Source organism: Bos taurus, chromosome 6, assembly GCF_002263795.3.
Source record: "Bos taurus isolate L1 Dominette 01449 registration number 42190680 breed Hereford chromosome 6, ARS-UCD2.0, whole genome shotgun sequence".
In the NCBI taxonomy this organism is placed as follows: domain Eukaryota; kingdom Metazoa; phylum Chordata; class Mammalia; order Artiodactyla; family Bovidae; genus Bos; species Bos taurus.
The window spans coordinates 86,219,907-86,241,671 of record NC_037333.1 but is presented as its reverse complement, the minus strand read 5'-3'; the positions used below and the strand labels follow the sequence as shown (position 1 = coordinate 86,241,671).

The following is a 21,765-nucleotide window of genomic DNA, read 5'->3' as shown; positions in this document are numbered from 1 at the left end:
GGAGTCCCTGCTGAGTATGTCAGATGAGAGGCTTAACTTTTAACCTCACTGAAGTTTCCCAGAGAGCAGGCTGCTGACATGCTGTCAAAGAACGAGATGATGCTGTAGTTTCAAGGAGTCTGTGTTTTTAGCCCACTCATCTCCATGAGGTCCTGTAGCATGAAGGACCATATATAGACATAAAGAGTATCCCAACTAGCTGCAACTTAAAATATCCTAAGGATCAGCAGCTGTTATTTCACCCACACAAATTCACAGTTGGCGTAATTAAATTGTGCCTGTTCTCAAGTTCTGCAGCCCTTTGGGTTTTGTCCTAAGGACTCATGTTGCCTCTCCATTCCCTTCCTCAGGGTAACTTCAAGCAGAATGGATGAATGAAAGGGATCGACCATGAGCAGTTCGGGATTTGCATCAATACAAATAAATAATGAAATGTGGAATCAGATCTTGAATTCCTACATAGACAACCACTGGACTCCAGGGACCCTGGGCAGTCCCTAGTCTTGGCTGTTTGTTCTCTCCTGCCCTTGGTTGCTACCACACTATCTTCTTGGCATCTCTCTCATATTTTCCATAGTTGCCATAGTTACAACCACAGCAACCTGAGCAGGCCACAATCCTCTTATAGCTGGAGACATGAGCTACTACTTTAAAACAAGATATAATTCTCCTGTCCTGCACCAACAATAATCGTGTCCCAGATAATCAAAGTGTTGTTTTTTCCTTGGCAGAAGTATCCCAACCCTCCCAGAATATTACTGTCCTTAAGGTCTGTATGGCATCAGGGCAACCAGGAAGCATCTATAGAGAAGACAACCAAGATAATCAGTCCTACCTTGAAATTTGAACAAGTATATCCAAATCCCTTATTTATAGGCTGTCTCTGTGTTTCCACACCAATCATTCTATTTGAGTACAGGACAAAGAGATTTAGTAAAATAAAGCCATAGTGGGCAGGAGGATTTCCTCTCCAAAATAGAGCTTTTAAAGGAAGTAATCTGATAGTACACTCCTTAAAAGGGATCTGAGATCTTCCTGGAGTCCTGAAGGATAAAGGACCACTTACAAGATTCAGTCAGTCAATAAAATTTTTTGAAGATCGGTTACCCATGTTAAGGGTAAACCAGTTACCACTGTTAAGGGTGAGGATACAAAAGAAATGTACCACATTACAACTGTCAAGGGGCTCATTTCTAGTGGCAGAGACTAACTTGTAAACAAGTAATTACAGCACAAAGCCATCCCTCATAACAGGATTATATACCAAGGACTACAGGAGCCCAGCTAGTGAAAGAGTGTTAATGTGAGGAAGAAGATGGGGTCAAAGAGAGTTTTACCCAAAAAGCAAGTCTTAAAGGGTTGGTAGACTTTCTCCCAGTAAGGAAGAGGGGCAGGTGATAGAGGAGTAAAAGGCAGACAAAAGCACTGCAGAAGGGTGACGCAGCACATGTAAAGCCAAGAGGCATGAAAAAATACATGTGCAGCAAAAGAAATGTTGACTGCTATAACCATTTACACCTTAGCATGAGCTCTTGTTCATTTGACAATATTTATTAAGCACTAACTATATGCTAGTTACTTATGTAGGGTTTGGGGATTTAGTAGGGTACAAAACTTAAGTCCTTACCCCCAAGAAGTTTACATTCTAGTGGGCAAGAGATATTCTGAATTTGTCAGTGTTTTTACTCTCTAGGTGTATTCGAATTTTAATTATCCATGATTATGGCATGAAATCTCAAGACTTATTAAAGGAATATTTTAAGAGAAGAAAGATATCCATAATCAAGTAAGGAAGAGATTCTAGAATCAAAATTCTAAAGACAAAAGCAAACAATATTACCTAGTGTATAGCTCATGGAACTCTGCTCAATGTTATGTGGCAGCCTGGCTAGGAAGGGAGGTTGGGGGAGAATGGATACATGTATATGTATGGCTGAGTCCCTTTTCTGTTCATCTGAAACTATCACAACATTGTTAATTGGGTACACCCCAATACAAAATAAAAAGTTTTTAAAAAGCCAACAGTATTTCCAATGCTTATTTGAACTTGGCTTCAGCTGATACCACAGAACCACTAATACAATCCTCTAGGAGGTGCTGTGAATATTTAAAGTACAAATTTTTGCCATAAACTCAATGATTGTGTGGTCATATGGCAGACCTAAAATTGGATTCAATGTGTGTGTGTTTAGAAATTAAGATGGACCCACTACTCTGTTCCTAAGATGAAAACCTCCCCTTTCTCTCCTTCCTCTTTCCTCCCTCTGGTAACCTCCAGGGACCTGTGTCATCTAGCAGAGTTACTGTCTCAGGGTCATGCTTGCAAATCCCGTAAGTTGTCCCTGGACGATCAACAACCCTCACAGGATGTATTGAGGAGAAGGGAGGTGGTACACAGCACGGCTCAAAAGGCCACTTCCTCCCAGGAGGGCGCAGTGGTTACCCTGGATAGAGCAGCTCTTTGTTCCCTGTGGCACTCTGGAGCCAACTGTGGCTGCCTGTCCTTCCTTGGCTCTTAGAGAGCTTATATATGGAAGATCCCCTGGAGGAGGAAATGGCAACCCACTCCATTATTCTTGCCAGGAAAATCCCATGGACAGAGGAGCCCACAGTCTGTGGGGCTGCAAAAGAGTTGGACACAACTGAGCAACTGAATAACAAATCACAGAAGTATGTAAGAATCTAAGTTGGTGCCGGAAAGAGACCACAGGATCTTCAGGAAATGAAATTTACACAAATTCTGTTGTGTAATTCTCTGCCAGTTTCTTGCAAGGTTTTTTATAACTCATTTAATTAAATGGCAACCCACTCCATTATTCTTGCCTGGAGAATCCCGTGGACAAAGGAGCCTGGAAAGCTACAGTCCATAGGATTGCACAGAGTCAGACACACAGTGTTGTGTAATATTGAATTATGTAATAGGAAAATTGTCCCCTTTAAATTCATTTTCATTTCTTCTGATTATGTCAAGAAGGAAATCTTGGTTTGATGCTTGTTGTTTGTTGTTCAGTCACTGAATCACGTCTGACTCTGCAACCCCATGGACTGCAGCACACTGGGCCCCTCTGTCCTCCACTATCTCCTGGAGTTTGCTTGAATTCATGTCCATTGAGTCCATGATGCTATCTAACCATCTCATCCTCTGCCATCCCCTTCTCCTTTTGCCTTCAGTCTTTCCCAGCATCATGGTCTTTTCCAATGAGTTGGCTCTTTGCATCAGGTGGCCAAAGTATTGGAGCAGTCAGCTGAATTTGATGCTAGCATGGTTTGATGCTGCTGCTGCTAAGTCACTTCAGTCGTGTCTGACTCTGTGTGACCCCATAGACGGCAGCCTACCAGGCTTCCCCGTCCCTGGGATTCTCCAGGCAAGAACACTGGAGTGGGTTGCCATTTCCTTCTCCAATGCAGGAAAGTGAAAAGTGAAAGTGAAGTCGCTCAGTTGTGTCCGACTCTTCATGACCCCATGGACTGCAGCCTACCAAGCCCCTCCATCCATGGGATTTTCCAGGGAAGAGCAGTGGAGTGGGTGCCTCCAACTTCTCCGATGGTTTGATTCTAGCATGTCTTTAACACTTCTCTAACACTGAAGTCTCCCTTTCCATGAGAAGACCCCACTCTTTAGACCCAGAGGCTTCAGCAGGCAACAATATCTAGCTAGAGCTTAATAATATTTTGCTCTAATTAGATTTATTTATATGTTTTTCTAGTACATGACATGTGATACTCATTTTCATTTATAGTAGTGATATAAAATAGGGCATATTGGTTAAGCTGAGGATCCCTAGCATCATGCCATCCAGATTCAGCTACTTTCTGGCTGTTTGACTTTGGACAAATTAATTAGCCCTCAGTTTCCTTACTTGTAAAATAAGTTTAATGGTGTCATCTACCACATAAGATTGTGAATTCAAAGAAGTATTGCATGTCATTCACTTGAACAGTATTTAAAATATCCTACTGTATAGCACAGGGAATAATACTCAGTATTTCATAAAAACCTATAAGGGAAAAGAGCCTGAAAAAATAGATATATTTATGTATAACTGAATCACTTTGCTTACACCTGCAACGAGCACAGAGAAGGCGATGACACCCTACTCCAGTCCTCTTGCCTGGAAAATCCCATAGACGGAGGAGCCTGGTGCGCTACAGTCCATGGGGTCGCTAAGAGTCGGACACGACTGAGCGACTTCACTTTCACTTTTTCACTTTCATGCATTGGAGAAGGAAATGGCAACCCACTCCAGTGTTCTTGCCTGGAGAATCCCAGGGACGGGGGAGCCTGGTGGGCTGCCGTCTCTGGGGTCACACAGAGTCGGACACGACTGAAGTGACTTAGCAGCAGCAGCAACTCGCACAACATTGTAAATCAACTATACTTCAATAAAAAATCTATCCTGTTGCTCAATAAATGTTAGTTATGATGGAGTTTAAACAAACATGAGCTGATTTAAATCAGGATTTCTCATCTTTGGTACTGCTGACCTGGTGAGAGGCTGTGCTGTGTTTTGTGAAGTGTTTAGTAGTACCCCTGCCCTCTAGCCACTAGGTGCCAGTAGCACCCAGTTAGGACTAACAAAGATGTCTCCAGACATTGCCAAATGTTCCCCGGGGGGCAAAATCACCCCTGGTTGAGAATCACTGATTTAAGATAAAATATTAGGTGAAAACCAGACTTAGATATAACAAATATCTAAGTATGGAGTGGGAAAAAATGAATTGAAAAACACTGATCTAAGACAGTGCTATTTGAATTTAATTCTAAAAATCAGAAATTACTATTTCTATTTGCAAGTTTTATGACTATGATCTAAGTTTTCTATCAAAGCTAAAAGTATTCAAACAACTTAGAAGGGGCTGAACTAGTGAGTACATGAAATTCATCTTTATTTTTCTTTGATCTCCTTTTCTTCTACTTTCTTTTACAGAGTATCACCGAAAACCTCCCTCTACAGACATACCCAGGAACTACCTGGACAACATCCTTCATCCAGAATTCTTGTACCCCTCCCTCCCAATCAGGGGTACCCTTGCCTTCCCCCACGGCCCTATTCCCTGCTTTTTTAAAAAATATTTTTTCAATGTGGAGTTTTTTACGTTTTTATTGACTTTTTTTTTTTTTTTTTACAATATTGCTTCTGTTTTATGTTTTGGTTTTTTGGCAGAGAAGCATGTGCGATCATAGCTCAGCAACCAGGGATCAAACTTGTGCCCCCAGCAGTGGAAACACAGTCTTAACCACCCGACTGCCACCAAAGTCCCAGCAAACATATTTTAACTGTTTTCATTACCCTCCTACTTATATCTCTTTTAAGAATAAAATTATATAGTGCAATACTAGAGTAACTTATCTTCTGGGAAGAAAATGAAGAACATAATAATCTTGTTTGTTAGAATGTGGTATAGTGTAAAGAGAATTAGCTTTGGGGTGAGAAATCCACCCCAGACCCTTGGACTTAAGATCTTGCTCTACGCTACTAGCTATGGGACTGGGTCATGTCACTTAATTTCACTATATCTTAGTTTCCCAGTTTAATAAATGAGATTACTATGTATCTTGTAGATTGTGAGGATAAATGCACAGTAGAAATGTAACTGTCATTATAAAAACATAGAAGTGCTTGTTTTTTTTTTCTCCTTTATGGCTGAGGTTCCCAGTGTAGTGCTTTGAAGAAAAATGATCTCCATTTTTTTTTTTCCATTTTCCTTCTGGTCTTGATGTGTTCACATCTAAAAAGTTGCCTGTATCAACATTAGGAAGAAAAAGTCCATCTGTAAAAGCGTTATCTGTTGGGCAGTAAAATAAGGGTTAGGGAGAGCCTGTGGAAGACAGATGAATTTGGGAGGATAACTGTGAATTATGATGAACTGAATCAGATCATGATTCCTATTACAGCTGCTGTATGCGTGTGGTTCTGTTGCTGGAGCCAAATCGAAACTGAGCCATTTTTAGAGAGCCATTCCCTGAGCAGGGCTTGTCAGCTACCATGTGCAGGTTTCTTTTGTTGGATCACTTCCATCATGGGAAGAGCAGCACTTTGTTCTCAATGGGATAGGCCCTCTATATAGTATGTAGATCGTCCTTCTCTGTACATCAAGTGTATGCCCAAACAACCATCTATGGATTCATGGAGAGGCTTATCCTCTTTCACGGTATTCCATACACCGTCACTTCTGATGAAGGAGGTCTTTGTATAGAAATGAAGTGTGGCGCTGGGACTATACTCATCAAATTCACCCGTCTTACCCTGCCCTGCTCCCTTCCTAAAACCACTGGTTTGACAGAATGGTGGACTGTCTTTTTGAAAAATCACGTATGGCACTAGTCAAGTGGCATATGGCATAGTTTGTGCAGCCGAGGCAGTGTCCTCCAAGGTGCAGTATGCTGTTGCTGCTGCTGAGTTGCGTCAGTAGTGTCCGACTCTGTGCGACCCCATAGATGGCAGCCCACCAGGATGCCCCGTCCCTGGGATTCTCCAGGCCAGAACACTGGAGTGAGTTGCCATTTCCTTCTCCAATGCATGAAAGTGAAAAGTGAAAGTGAAGTCGCTCAGTCATGTCTGACTCTCAGCGACCCCATGCACTGCAGCCTTCCAGGCTCCTCCATCCATGGGATTTTCCAGGCAGGAGTACTGGAGCAGGGTGCCATTGCCTTCTCCCTGGGTGCAGGGTATATGCCCTAAATTAGATAATAATGTAGGTGGTGGTCTTTCTCCTATAGCCAGGATTTACAGGTCTGGGGATTTAGGAGGTGAAAATGGGAGTTGCTTTTCTCATTATTATCCTTCATGATTCACTAGCAAACTTTTCTTTCTGTCCCTGTGACTTTAGGTTTAGTATAGAGGCCTTGGAGTAGGAAATGGCAACCCACTCCAATATTCCTACCTGGAGAATCCTTTGGACAGAGAAGCCTGGCAGACCACAGTCCATAGGGTTGCACAGTCGGACACAACTGAAGCAACTTAGCGCACAGAGGTCTTAGTTCCAAAGGAAGGAATGCTTGCTTCCACTAGAGGTCACAACCATGGTTCTGTGAAGCTGGAAATTGGGACTGCCATCTGGCCACTTTGGGCTCCTCATATCAAAGAATCAACAGGCAAAACAGGTGATTACTGTACCTATTGTGGTGATCGATCCTGACTACCAAGGGGAAATCAGATTTCTACTGCATAATGGGGATAAGGGAGAATATGTCTGAATTGTGGGAGGTCTCCCAAAGTGCTCTTACAACTCCCATGTCCTGAGATTTATGGCAAGGAAAAACCGACCACTCAGAGTGGGCAGCAGAAATGAAGGCTTGGGTCACCCTACCAGAAAAGGAACCAGGGCAGCGGGACTCTGGAATTAATACTAATTATAAATATCAGCTACAACCATGTGACCAGGAGTAAAAGTGAGGTGTGTAACAGTTACAAGCGTGAAACTGAGACAACTGCTCTAGCCACATCAGTGATTACATAAACCTCCCCAATGCTTCAGAGTATTCAGCATCTATTTGAGTCTATTCTGGAATTTCCATTTCAGAATGAAAAGAACTTTTTAAAGTTAACCTTAAGCACATTCAGGTCAGTTCAGTTCAGTCGCTCAGTCGTGTCCGACTCTTTGTGACCCCATGAATCACAGCACGCCAGGCCTTCCTGTCCATCACCAACTCCCAGAGTTCACTCTGAGTCGGTGATGCCATTCAGCCATCTCATCCTCTGTTGTCCCCTTCTCCTCCTGCCCCCAACCCCTCCCAGCATCAGAGGCTTTTCCAATGAGTCAAATCTTCACATGAGGTGGCCAAAGTACTGGAGTTTCAGCTTCAGCATCAGTCCTTCCAATGAACACCCAGGACTGATTTCCTTTAGGATGGACTGATTGGATCACCTTGCAGTCCAAGTGATTCTCAAGAGTCTTCTCCAGCACCACAGTTCAAAAGCATCAATTCTTCAGTGCTCAGCTTTCTTCACAGTCCAACTCTCACATCCATACATGACCACAGGAAAAACCATAGCCTTGACTAGACGAACCTTTGTTGGCAAAGTAATGTCTCTGCTTTTGAATAGGCTATCTAGGTTGGTCATAACTTTCCTTCCAAGGAGTAAACGTCTTTTAACTTCCTGACTGCAATCACCATCTGCAGTGATTTTGGAGCCCAGAAAAATAAAGCCTGACACTGTTTTCACTGTTTCCCCATCTATTTCCCATGAAGTGATGGGACCGGATGCCATGATCTTCGTTTTCTGAATGTTAAGCTTTAAGCCAACTTTTTCACTCTCCATGTTCACTTTCATCAAAAGGCTCTTTAGTTCCTCTTCACTTTCTGCCATAAGGGTGGTGTCATCTGCATATCTGAAGTTATTGATATTTCTCCCAGCAATCTTGATTCCAGCTTGTGCTTCTTCCAGCCCAGCATTTCTCATGATGTACTCTGCATAGAAGTTAAATAAGCAGGGTGACAATATACAGCCTTGATGTACTCCTTTTCCTCTTTGGAACCAGTCTGTTGTTCCATGTCCAGTTCTAACTGTTGCTTCCTGACCTGCATACAGATTTCTCAAGAGGCAGGTCAGGTGGTCTGGAATTCCCATCTCTTTCAGAATTTTCCACAGTTTATTGTGATCCACACAGTCAAAGGCTTTGTCATAGTCAATAAAGCAGAAATAGATGTTTTTCTGGAACTCTCTTGCTTTTTCCATGATCCAGCGGATGTTGGCAATTTGATCTCTGGTTCCTCTGCCTTTTCTTTTTTTTTTTTTTTCCTCTGCCTTTTCTAAAACATCTGGAAGTTCAGGGTTCACGTATTGCTAAAGCCTGGCTTGGAGAATTTTGAACATTACTTTACTAACGTGTGAGATGAGTACAATTGTGTGGTGGTTTGAGCATTCTTTGGCATTGCCTTTCTTTGGGATTGGAATGAAAACGGACCTTTTCCAGTCCTGTGGCCACTGCTGAGTTTTCCAAATTTGCTGGCATATTGAGTGCAGCACTTTCACAGCATCATCCTTCAGGATTTGAAATAGCTCAACTGGAATTCCATCACCTCCATTAGCTTTGTTCATAGTGATGCTTCCTAAGGCCCACTTGACTTCACATTCCAGGATGTCTGGCTCTAGATGAGTGATCACACCATAATATTAAATAAACCAACTAAATGTTTTCCACTGAAGGTTTGATTTAATAGTTTACCATCTTCAAAATTAGCACACTAAATCACAGCAGAGGCAGTGTCAGCTTACTATTAGTCACTAAGGTGCTTTGTGGATATTCCTAAGCGGTATTCATACTTTATACTCTAGGTATTTATTCACTGATACAGTTCCCAGGCTAGCCTACAATCTCTATATAAGCATTTTATTTTTTGTTTGTATGTCCAGTGCCCAGCTAATGTCCAGGTCCTAGAAATACTTTACCTGGGAAAATATGTATATGTGGCTGTTCAAATGAGAGTGAACATGGCATGTGTGGAAATTAGTAATTTTTAAGTGACTAAAAATTAATGACTGTTAATAAACATCCTTATAATCATTTAAGAAAGACGTAATGAAAAGAAGTTTGGGATCAGAAAGATGGGAGTTTGCCAACTTTGCAACATGTTAATTATTAAGCACAGCATTTAACCTGAGTCTCAGTTTCCTCTTTTGCAAAATGAGATAACGTCTTAACATCTTGCAGCATTGTCATGAGAGAGCTAAGTCTTAGGTAGGAGTCCAGGGCCCTCAAGGAGGAGAAAAGGACAAATTTTTTTTTCCTGCATGGCTTTGTCAAGATACACTATAACAATGTATCTTGCTCAAGGACATGTTTCTCCTTAACAAGAACCTTTTGACTGACCTTGTTATCTTAAGATGTATCTTGTAGGAGTGTGTCTGGTAAGACCTTTCTACTGTTCTATTCTTGTTAATTTCAGAAGTCTGTTGTGGCAGTGGGTCTGGTAAAAGTATATAAGGCCTTGATAAGACTAGTAAGGGGGGCACACTCCATCCCCTTTCTGATGTGTGTGTCAGAAGCTTTCCCTGTCCCTTTTTTGCTACACAAAACCTCTTGAATGATCGAGCCTGGTCCCTGGTCCCGAAGCTAAATCCTCGGAGATTACAAATTCGACATCATTCACCGTAAATTATCATCTTGGGAGCTCATCCGGGATCTTCAGGACAAGGTAAGAACACTCAGAGTTGTAGCCTCTCTGCTTTCTCAGTATACAGGTTTTCTGCTTTATTTTACTAACTCTATGGTGTACCTGTGTGTGTGAGTGATTGAAAGCCTATGGGCGAAACGTGTGGACCGAACTTTGGTTTCTTGGTCGCTTTTCCCGGTCTCTTTGATCATTCCGTAAATGCCTGGAGAATTAGAACTACTAACCTAATGCAGTACTTGGATGCAATCTCAAAAATGACAGAATTATCTCTGTTTGTTTCCAAGGCAAACCATTCAATATCACAGTAATCCAAGTCTATGCCCCAACCAGTAACGCTGAAGAAGCTGAAGTTGAACTGTTCTATGAAGACCTACAAGACCTTTTAGATCTAACACCCAAAAAAGATGTCCTTTTCATTATAGGGGACTGGAATGCAAAGTAGGAAGTCAAAAAACACCTGGAGTAACAGGCAAATTTGGCCTTGGAATACGGAATGAAGCAGGGCAAAGACTAATAGAGTTTTGCCAAGAAAATGCACCGGTCATAGCAAACACCCTCTTCCAACAACAGAAGAGAAGACTCTACACATGGAGATCATCAGATGGTCAGCACCGAAATCAGACTGGTTATGTTCTTTGCAGCCAAAGATGGAGAAGCTCTATACCATCAACAAAAACAAGACCGGGAGCTGACTGTGGCTCAGACCATGAACTCCTTATTGCCAAATTCAGACTTAAATTGAAGAAAGTAGGGAAAACTACTAGACCATTCAGGTATGACCTAAATCAAATCCCTTATGATTATACAGTGGAAGTGAGAAATAGATTTAAGGGCCTAGATCTGATAGATAGAGTACCTGAGGAACTATGGAATGAAGTTCGTGACATTGTACAGGAGACAGGGATCAAGACTCTCCCCATGGAAAAGAAATGCAAAAAAGCAAAATGGCTATCTGAGGAGGCCTTACAAATAGCTGTGAAAAGAAGAGAAATGAAAAGCAAAGGAGAAAAGGAAAGTTATAAGCATCTGAATGCAGAGTTCCAAAGAATAGCAAGAAGAGATAAGAAAGCCTTCCTCAACGATCAATGCAAAGAAATAGAGGAAAACAACAGAATGGGAAAGACTAGAGATCTCTTCAAGAAAATTAGAGATACCAAGTGAATATTTCATGCAAAGATGGGCTCGAGAATGGATAGAAATGGTATGGACCTAACAGAAGCAGAAGATATTAAGAAGAGGTGGCAAGAATACACAGAAGAACTGTACAAAAAAGATCTTCACGATCCAGATAATCACGATGGTGTGATCACTGACCTAGAGCCAGACATCCTGGAATGTGAAGTCAAGTGGGCCTTAGGAAGCATCACTATGAACAAAGCTAGTGGAGGTGATGGAATTCCAGTTGAGCTATTTCAAATCCTGAAAGATGATGCTGTGAAAGTGCTGCACTCAGTAGGCCAGCAAATTTGGAAAACTCAGCAGTGGCCACAGGACTGGAAAAGGTCCGTTTTCATTCCAATCCCAAAGAAAGGCAATGCCAAAGAATGCTCAAACTACCGCACAATTGCACTCATCTCACATGCTAGTAAAGTAATGTTCAAAATTCTCCAAGCCAGGCTTCAGCAGTACGTGAACCATGAACTTCCTGATGTTCAAGCTGGTTTTAGAAAAGGCAGAGGAACCAGAGATCAAATTGCCAACATCCGCTGGATCATGGAAAAAGCAAGAGAGTTCCAGAAAAACATCTATTTCTGCTTTATTGACTATGACAAAGCCTTTGACTGTGTGGATCACAATAAACTGTGGAAAATTCTGAAAGAGATGGGAATTCCAGACCACCTGACCTGCCTCTTGAGAAATCTGTATGCAGGTCAGGAAGCAACAGTTAGAACTGGACATGGAACAACAGACTGGTTCCAAAGAGGAAAAGGAGTACATCAAGGCTGTATATTGTCACCCTGCTTATTTAACTTCTATGCAGAGTACATCATGAGAAACGCTGGGCTAGAAGAAGCACAAGCTGGAATCAAGATTGCTGGGAGAAATATCAGTAACCTCAGATATGCAGATGACACCACCCTTATGGCAGAAAGTGAAGAAGAACTAAAAAGCCTCTTGATGAAAGTGAACGTAGAGAGTGAAAAAGTTGGCTTAAAGCTCAACATTCAGAAAACAGATCATGGCATCCCGTCCCATCACTTCATGGGAAATAGATGGGGAAACAGTGAAAACTGGCAGACTTTATTTTTTGGGGCTCCAAAATCACTGCAGATGGTGACTGCAGCCATGAAAGAGGCTTACTCCTTGGAAGGAAAGTTCTGACCAACCTAGATAGCATATTCAAAAGCAGAGACATTACTTTGCCAACGAAGGTTCGTCTAGTCAAGGCTATGATTTTTCCTGTGGTCATGTATGGATGTGAGAGTTGGACTGTGAAGAAGGCTGAGCACCGAAGAATTGATGCTTTTGAACTGTGGTGTTGGAGAAGACTCTTGAGAGTCCCTTGGACTGCAAGGAGATCCAACCAGTCCATTCTAAAGGATATCAGCCCTGTGTGTTCTTTGGAAGGAATGATGCTAAAGCTGAAACTCCAATACTTTGGCCACCTCATGCAAAGAATTGACTCACTGGAAAAGACTCTGATGCTGGGAGGGATTGGGGGCAGGAGGAGAAGGGGACGACAGAGGATGAGATGGCTGGATGGCATCACTGACTCGATGGACGTGAGTTTGAGTGAACTCCGGGAGTCGGTGATGGACAGGGAGGCCTGGCGTGCTGCGATTCATGGGGTTGCAAAGAGTCGGACATGACTGAGTGACTGAAGTGAACTAAACTGAACTGAACCTAATCTGTCATATTATAGACTTTCAGGGGACTTGTAATCCATGCCGTTACTGTGTACTTTTACTTAGACCCCTAGCTTGGTAGTCACAGGGAACCTAGACTTGCTAGGAGCACATTTGGGAATGAGGTGGAACTCTAGCTTCAGCAGCATCTCTCTTGGCTTCTTCCATACAGGACCAGAGTCCCAAAAGGGAGTCCTTGTCGTAGCTGTGCCCCAAACTTTATGGATGGAAGCGCTGCCAGCAACCTAACAACACAGGTTCGTTCGGAATCCCAGATTGGAAGTATAGTGTGCTTCTTCCTTTGGTAGTGCTAGCTCTTAGCAGACTAGATAAAGCTCTCCAGTGGCTTACTGATGTGGCAATGACTCACGGCTTCTACTGCAGTCAGGACTGTACTCAGGAATGTAGCTTATTCTTATCAATAAGAAGTAGAGATAATTTACACACCTGACACAGCGTTTAGCTCAGAGTAGGTTCCCAATAAAAGGTAGTTCTATTATTATTTACTGCATATGTCCAGGAGTCATTAAACAAGTCTTTGTATAAATCATTAAAATTTCTGAATTAACATATTGAGTTTACTAGAACTATTCAGAAAACAGAAAACAATGTATGACATTCTCCCTTTACAGGGTTCTTTACCACTTTCTCTAGTTGTGTGAGCTCAAAGATCCAGCACAGCCAAAAAACAAATAAAATTGGTACCCCAACACGTACCTCGGAGAAGGCAATGGCACCCCACTCCAGTACTCTTGCCTGGAAAATCCCATGGACAGAGGAGCCTGGTGGGCTGCAGTCCATGGGGTCGCTACGAGTCGGATACGACTGAGAGACTTCCCTTTCACTTTTCACTTTCACGAGTTGGAGAAGGAAATGGCAACCCACTCCAGTGTTCTTGCCTGGAGAATCCCAGGGACGGGGGAGTCTGGTGGGCTTCCGTCTATGCGGTCGCACAGAGTTGGACACAACTGAAGTGACTTAGCAGCAACACGTATCCTACCCATGTTACAGAATTCTTAGATGAATCTAATATACAAGTGAAGGTTGTAAACTGGAAATGTTAAACAAATTGCTAATTTTTATTTTTATATCTTCCATCTAAGTGCTTCGGCTATCATTTTTACTTTTTTTTGTCATTGCATGATTTTAAAATGCATTTTTATGTCCTTGGAGAAATTTGTCTCTTTTCTTAAGAAAAATCAAAGCTAAAACTTGCCACTTACTTAAAAAGATATCATGAGCCCAGTGGCCTAATATTTGCTACAGATTCATAAAATTCTCATCCTAAGAGACATAGAACGGAGAAGGCAATGGCACCCCACTCCAGTACTCTTGTCTGGAAAATCCCACGGACAGAGGAGCTTGGTGGGCTGCAGTCCATGGGATCGCTAAGAGTCGGACAGGACTGAGCGACTTCACTTTCACTTTTCACTTTCATGCATTGGAGAAGGAAATGGCAACCCACTCCAGTGTTCTTGCCTGGAGAATCCCAGGGACCAGGGAGCCTGGTGGGCTGCCGTCTATGGGGTTGCCCGGAGTCGGACACGACTGAAGCGACTTAGCAGTAGCAGCAGCAAGAGACATAGATATTGAAATAGCCAAAAGAAGTTTTAAAGGCAAAGTGTTATGAATTGTTCTATTCTCACCATAGTTCTGCTCACTGAAAGCAGAAATTGAAGAAAACGTAGAAACTTAAAAAAGTCAGTGGCATATTTCATCAGGCACCGAATGTGCCATTGACTCTCCTATTAGCCTTTACCTTAGAAATTTAGGACATGAGCTTTATAGGAACATTGACTTTGTGTGTTTATGAGGTGAGTCTGTTATTTGGGGTTTTTAATGTGGGTTCATAGCTAATAGTTCCTAAATTTAGCTGCATATCAGAATCACCAAGAAATCCACCCCAGATCTATTGTGACAAAATTGTGAGTCCTAGAAACAGTATTTTGAACAAACTTTCCACTTTTAGTGCTCTTCCCTTTGCTAGTGGTTCTGTACTTCTCAGGGTTCTCAGTGTCAGGACGAAATCTATCTGATATGTCATAAATATCCTGCTGCTGCTGCTGCTGCTGCTAAGTCGCTTCAATCATGTCCGACTCTGTGCGACCCCATAGACCGAAGCCCACCAGGCTTCCCCGTCCCTGGGATTCTCCAGGCAAGAACACTGGAGTGGGTTGCCATTTCCTTCTCCAATGCATGAAAGTGAAAAGTGAAAGTGAAGTCGCTCAGTCGTGTCCGACTCTTAGTGACCCCATGGATTGTAGCCCACCAGACTCCTCCATCCATGGGATTTTCCATGGGATTTTCCAGGCAAGAGTACTGGAGTGGGGTGCCATTGCCTTCTCCGAATAAACATCCTAGTGTGACTTAATTTAATGTGCCATTTCTTCAGAAATGCTAATGGTGGAATTTGGGCCTCTATTATAGCTTGGGGTGGGGGTGGTTGATGGAGGAGAAACTGTGCTTCCTGGCTCCCCCAAATGACATTACCTAGGGAAAGCTTCCTTTTATTACCTTCCCATAAAATCAGCCCTACATATAAATTATGCATCACTAAACAGAGTTGAATTTCAGGAAAAGAAAATGTAGGCAAAATCCATGGAAAATCTGGAGAACTCCTGGAATATTGACTAGGAAGTCCCTACAAAGCTTGCTGGTTTTTTTTTTTTTTTAAATGAAAGTGAATGTATATGACCTTTCTTACGGACTAGTGAATTGTTCTCATTGGAGTTACTTAACATGGGCTGGATCCATACTGAGCAAGGATGTTGTAAGGGTATTCAAACATTAGGTTAGAATCTCTCAATAACATAGCAACAATTACTCTTTTGGTTTGGTATTTCCCCAGTTAGTGACAAGTAGGATTAAAGCCTTTACTGTGTTTTGTTTTTTTTTTTTTTTGGCTGCTCTGCTACATGCAGGATCTTAGTTTCCCTTACCACCAAGGATTGAACCTGAGCCCTCTGCACTGGAAGCTCAGAGTCTTAACCACTGGATCCCCAGGGAAGTCTCTAAAGCTTTTACTTTTTTAAGTTTTTGGTTGCACTAGGTCTTCATTGCTGCACACAGGCTTTCTCTAGTTGCAGCAAGTGAGGGCTATTCTTTGTCGCATTGCACTGGCTTCTCATTGTGGTGGCTTCTCTTGTTGTGGAGCACAGGCTCTAGGTGTGGGCTCAGTAGTTGTGGCTCAAGAACCCTAGAGTGAGGGCTCAGTAGTTGTGATACTGGGGTTAGCATCTTCCCGGACCAGGGATTGAACTTGTGTCCCCTGCATTGGTAGGCGGATCCTTATCCACTTGAACACCAGGGAAGTCCAAGCCTTTACTTTTGATATATGTCTTTCAGCTCCTTTAGTTTGACCTTTCCCTAGATGCCTCTGCCCAGGGCTGCCATAAGGCTCAGAAGATGATTTCAAAATAGCAAGATTTCTATAGACAGTCTAAACAGCTCTTGAAGTTACTCTCACGGTCTAGACACTCCTATTTCTCCTGTAAATTATTTGTCCTCCTATAATTCATCTTCCAAACCACTGCCAGAGCCCAGTTTCAAAATGTAAATCTGCTTATATCACTTTAAATGGGCACCCTCATATCTTTCAGATAAGTTCAAGTTCCTCACAATGCACGTATAAGCCTTTTTAATGATCTGGACTTTTCATCATCCCCACTATTAGCATTCTTGCCACAAACCATTGCAATTCCTTAAATTCTCTAAATCTCATGTTTCTGAGATTGTGTAAAAATTCCTTCCTCGACCAAGGACAGTATTCCCTTCATTTTGCTAATGTTTATTGGTTCCTTCAAGATCCAACTTTGTTGTCAACTCTCTTGACATGGTCTTTAACCCCATAAGAGCGTGAAAGTGTCCCTCTTTTCAAGTCCAATGGTATCATGATATGTTAATATTAATACCTCATTATCACAGTAGATATAATATGCTGCAATTAATTTCTTATCCATCTTCCTACCAGATTGTGAGAACCTGGAAAGAAGGAACTACTTTCATTATACATTTCTCAGGTCTAGTACAAAAAGTGCATTAATAAATATCTCTGAAATTAATGACTGTCAGAACAGATCACTCACTCCTTACTAAGATATGAGGTCAGATTCATGGTCAAAATTCAAGATAACTGTCACCAATAGAAATTGTAACGAGTAGAAAAGATTGTGGGGGGTGCTATTGAAATATGGTTCAGGCAGGGGAGGGAGGCTCAAGAAGAAAGGGACATACATGTATATGTATGACTGACTGAATTATGACTGATTCGCATTGTTGTATAGCAGAAACCAATATAAAATCATAAATAAATTTTCCACCAACTAAAAAAAAAAGAAGAAAATACAGTCCAATGTATAAATTCTGAATGGAGAGTAGGCCTAGGAGCTCACAAAGATGTCTGGAAGTTGTAAGAATGGAACAAGAATGGAGTTGGTGGAAGTAAAACTACTTTATTGAGTTTTTCCAGGGATAGTTCTTGTGATAGCTTAGACTTCTATCCCAAGTTTTATTTGAAGAAAAATACATAGAAAGCAGGTGCCATGGATTAGTTAATCCTTTTTCCTCCTTGAAATCTTGAGATTAATTTGATTATGTTAAATGGAATAATTTTGTGTAAATGAAGTATAGTAAGTGATCATTATATAATTATATGCCAGGTGAATTATTTCACATGCAACCTTGCAAATAACAGTAGTGTATTTGCTCAAATGAATTCAATATAAATTAGTACTATTATACACTATTGCACTATTACACTATGTATACTATTATATACAATATAAGTTAGTACGGCAGACTCTAGTGTTTGTTATAAATGGAGCCTACAAGTAGAATTAAATTTGAAATATATATGAAGATTATTTTATTTTTTAGATTTTGGAATATTTTATTTGTAATAGTAAATAATGCTTCAGATAAAGATATACAACTTCTAAAAATATCCTTTCAGTACTTTGGTTTTTAAATGGAAAAATATATACATATGGTAAACAAGTTAATCACATATATACAATAAAAAACTTCTTCCTCTCATCCTAGACCCACAATTTCTCTCCAGATGTTGCTATTGTTAACAATTTCCAGAAATGCACTCAAGATTTTCTTTCCAAGTACAAGCTCAGACATGTGTGTGTTTGTTTACAAATATATGAGTGCATATAAATATAAATATACATATTCTAAGCAGAAATGGTAATATACTCTTCCTGAACATGGTTTTTATTCTTCAGTATATGTTAGAGATCATGCCATATCAGCACATATAGATCCACTTCATTCTCTTTAATGGTTGTATAGTATTCCATTTTAATGACTAGACCTAATTTCTTAAATCATTTATTTAAATTGATGGTTAACTTTTATTCTCCCATTTTTATGATAGACAATGCTTCAGTGAATATTTCCGCACATATCTTGGCTTAAAGATTAAAGTACAGGTTTATATTTTTAATAGAAAAATATCCTATCCAATGTCCAATTTACTGTTGACTTTTTCATTGTTGTTACTTTTTTGTCAAATATAAATGTTACTTATAAAAGCAGCATTATATCTCTTAACCCACAAACGTATACACACATACACATACACACACATATATCATACAGATACAGGTGGGCATGTAGGTAGAGAGATAGACTATCAGGATTTTATGACACAGACTTTTGTTTTAAGTGTAGAGGAGAAAGCAGACTAAATGTAACATATAAGAAACCCATACTTATGGAATTCTCTGGAGGTCCAGTGGTTAGGACTCCGCACTTTCACTGTCAAGGGCCTGTGTTTGATCCCTGGTCGAGGAACTCAGATTCCATAATCTCCGTGGTGCGGTCAAAAGGAAAAAAAAAGAAATAGGTACTTCCAAGTCCCCTGGACTGGAGGAGATCAAACCAGTCAATCCTAAAGGAAGTCAATCCTGAATATTCATTGGAAAGACTGATGCTGAAGCTGAAGCTCCAATACTTTGGCCACCTGATGTGAAGAGCTGACTCACTGGAAAAGACCCTGATGCTGGTAAAGATAGAAGGCAGGAGGAGAAGGGACAACAGGGAATGAGATGGTTGGATGGCATCACCAACTCAACAGACATGAGTTTGAGCAAACACCGGGAGATGGTGAAAGACAGTGAAGCTGGTGTCCTGCAGTCCATCAGGTCACAGAGTTGGACACGACTGAGCGACTGATGAAAAAAGACCTCTTTACAGTGATGAGTCTCAATCCTCTGATGTCCTTCAGACCAGCAGGGTATATATATATATCTGCCACAGACCCTAGAATATGCTTGGGCAGTAGTTATCTTAGAGCTTAGCCTTCAGCTTGGTATTTTCTAATTCAATAGAATTTATCTAGAAGAAAATTTTATTTGCCTGGGAAGGAAGCTGTTTTAAATCCTTAGATACATTATTAACAAATATTGAGGTGACTATATGCCAATTATATGTCAGTTAACCTATAAGTAAATACTGAGGTGGGATCAGAGGAAAGAAGCAGAATTAAAATACATTTCCTTTAAATAACATCTAAGAAAATAATAATAGTTGCCACTTATTTTTTTCTAAAGTGCCAAGTAACTCACAACTCTGTGCAGGAGTTAGTTAACATTATCTGCATCTTTGGCACCCCACTCCAGTACCCTTGCCTGGAAAATCCCACGGACGGAGGAGCCTGGTAGGCTGCAGTCCATGGGGTCTCGAAGAGTCAGACACGACTGAGCGACATCAGTTTTTTTCACTTTCATGCATTGGAGAAGGAAATGGCAATCCACTCCAGTGTTCTTGCCTGGAGAATCCCAGGGACGGGGGAGCCTGGTGGGCTGCCGTCTATGGGGTTGCACAGAGTTGGACACGATTGAAGTGACTTAGCAGCTTAGCAGCAGCATCTTTTAATTTAGGAAAACAAAGCTCAGAGAGATTAAGTAATGACCAACGTTACACTGCTAGACAGTGATATAGCCGGAACTTTATCAGACTCTCTGACTCTTAAGTCTTGTTTTTCCTAATTAAATTATTGTTAAAGAGGGAAAAACATTATTCTTCCAAATAGCATAGTAGATTCACCTTTCTTTCATGCCTCTTTTCCCCAGTGTCCTTTGATCCTTGTGACACTAGAGCTCATTTGTCTATTGTGCTTCCTTTTCCTTTTGCTCTCAGTTTAGAAACATAGTCTTCAGACATCATTTCACAGCAGGTGGAAAACTTGTCAAAAATCCCAAGTATAGCAGAATTACCAAATTTAAAAGTGATGAAACACTGCATAGACCATCACAGCAAGGGTACACAAGAAATTGCGAACACATTTGAGAACTGGATGACTGGAGGATAGTGGTTAGAGGCAAACCTTACTTTCTGTGTGTTTGTGTGTGTGTATGTGTGTGTGTGGGTTCTAAAAACATGCTTGTATATGTGTGTATATATCATCTTGTATGGCTTGAATTTTATTTAAACGCTAAGTTCCTTAATTACCTATTTTAAAGAGATGATTATTCAGAAAGAGAGCTAGTAACAAAGGCTTCTCAGGTATTTTGCATCCTGTGGTTGATGCTCAGAGCTTTGACCCTGTTTGCACCCTAGCTTTTGCCCTCCTAGGAAAAGCTGGTTGATGTAACTACTACGCAGTTCCTGACCAATCCAAAGTACTACCACCTGATCTTTGTAAATATGGCCAGAGGATGCCATAGCCCATCATTCCACTTTCTAAATATCCTCAGTTCAGTTCAGTTCAGTCGCTCAGCTTGTCCAACTCTTTTCGACCCCATGAACTGCAGCACGCCAGGCCTCCCTGTATATCACCAACTCCCAGAGTTTACCCAAACTCATGTCCATTGAGTCAGTGATGCCATCCAATCATCTCATCCTCTGTCGTCCCCTTCTCCTCCTGCCTTCAATCTTTCCCAACATCAGGGTCTTTTCAAATGAGTCAGCTCTTTGCATCAGGTGGCCAAAGTATTTGGAGTTTCAGCTTCAACATCAGTCCTTCCAATGAACACTCAGGACTGATCTGCTTTAGGATGGACTGGTTGGCTCTCCTTGCAGTCCAAGAGTCTCTCAAGAGTCTTCTCCAACACCACAGTTCAAAAGCATCAATTCTTCGGTGCTCAGCTTTCTTTATAGTCCAACTCTCACATCCATACATGACCACTGGAAGAACCATAGCCTTGACTAGATGGACCTTTGTTGACAAAGTAATGCCTCTGCTTTTGAATATGCTGTCTAGGTTGGTCAGTGTGAATTTTACACAGTAGCACCAACTCAGCATCCATAGAGAATTCAGCTTTTTGACACCCTTATATATCTTCAGTTCAGTTCAGTTCAGTTAGTCACTCAGTCGTGTCCGACTCTTTGCGACCCCATGAATCGCAGCACCGCAGCACGTCAGGCCTCCCTGTCCATTACCAACTCCCAGAGTTCACCCAGACTCACATCCATCGAGTCAGTGACGCCATCCAGCCATCTCATCCTCTGTCGTCCCCTTCTCCTCTTGCCCCCAATCCCTCCCAGCATCAGAGTCTTTTCCAATGAGTCAACTCTTTGCATGAGGTGGCCAAAGTACTGCAGTTTCAGCTTTAGCATCATTCCTTCCAAAGAAATCCCAGGGCTGATCTCCTTCAGAATGGACTGGTTGGATCTCCTTGCAGTCCAAGGGACTCTCAAGAGTCTTCTCCAATACCACAGTTCAAAAGCATCAATTCTTCAGCGCTCAGCCTTCTTCACAGTCCAATTCTCACATCCATACATGACCACAGGAAAAACCATAGCCTTGACTAGATGAAACTTTGTTGGCAAAGTAATGTCTCTGCTTTT

General features: G+C 41.5%; 1 protein-coding gene across 2 annotated transcripts in view; it reads left to right on the top strand.

Annotated features, from left to right (window-relative positions):
* Positions 1–21,765, top strand: part of GRSF1 (G-rich RNA sequence binding factor 1) — a 57,782-nt gene that overhangs the window by 8,321 nt on the left and 27,696 nt on the right. Inside the window, exons 2-3 of one of the 2 annotated variants that reach the window (XM_024993231.2) lie at positions 6,832–10,141; positions 13,139–13,223. In XM_024993231.2, the coding sequence (XP_024848999.1) occupies positions 13,188–13,223 (36 nt within the window). In that variant the 5' untranslated portion in view covers positions 6,832–10,141; positions 13,139–13,187. Of the gene's footprint in view, positions 1–6,831; positions 10,142–10,404; positions 13,224–21,765 lie in introns of both variants that reach the window. The other variant, XM_059887527.1, reaches the window with a different exon arrangement.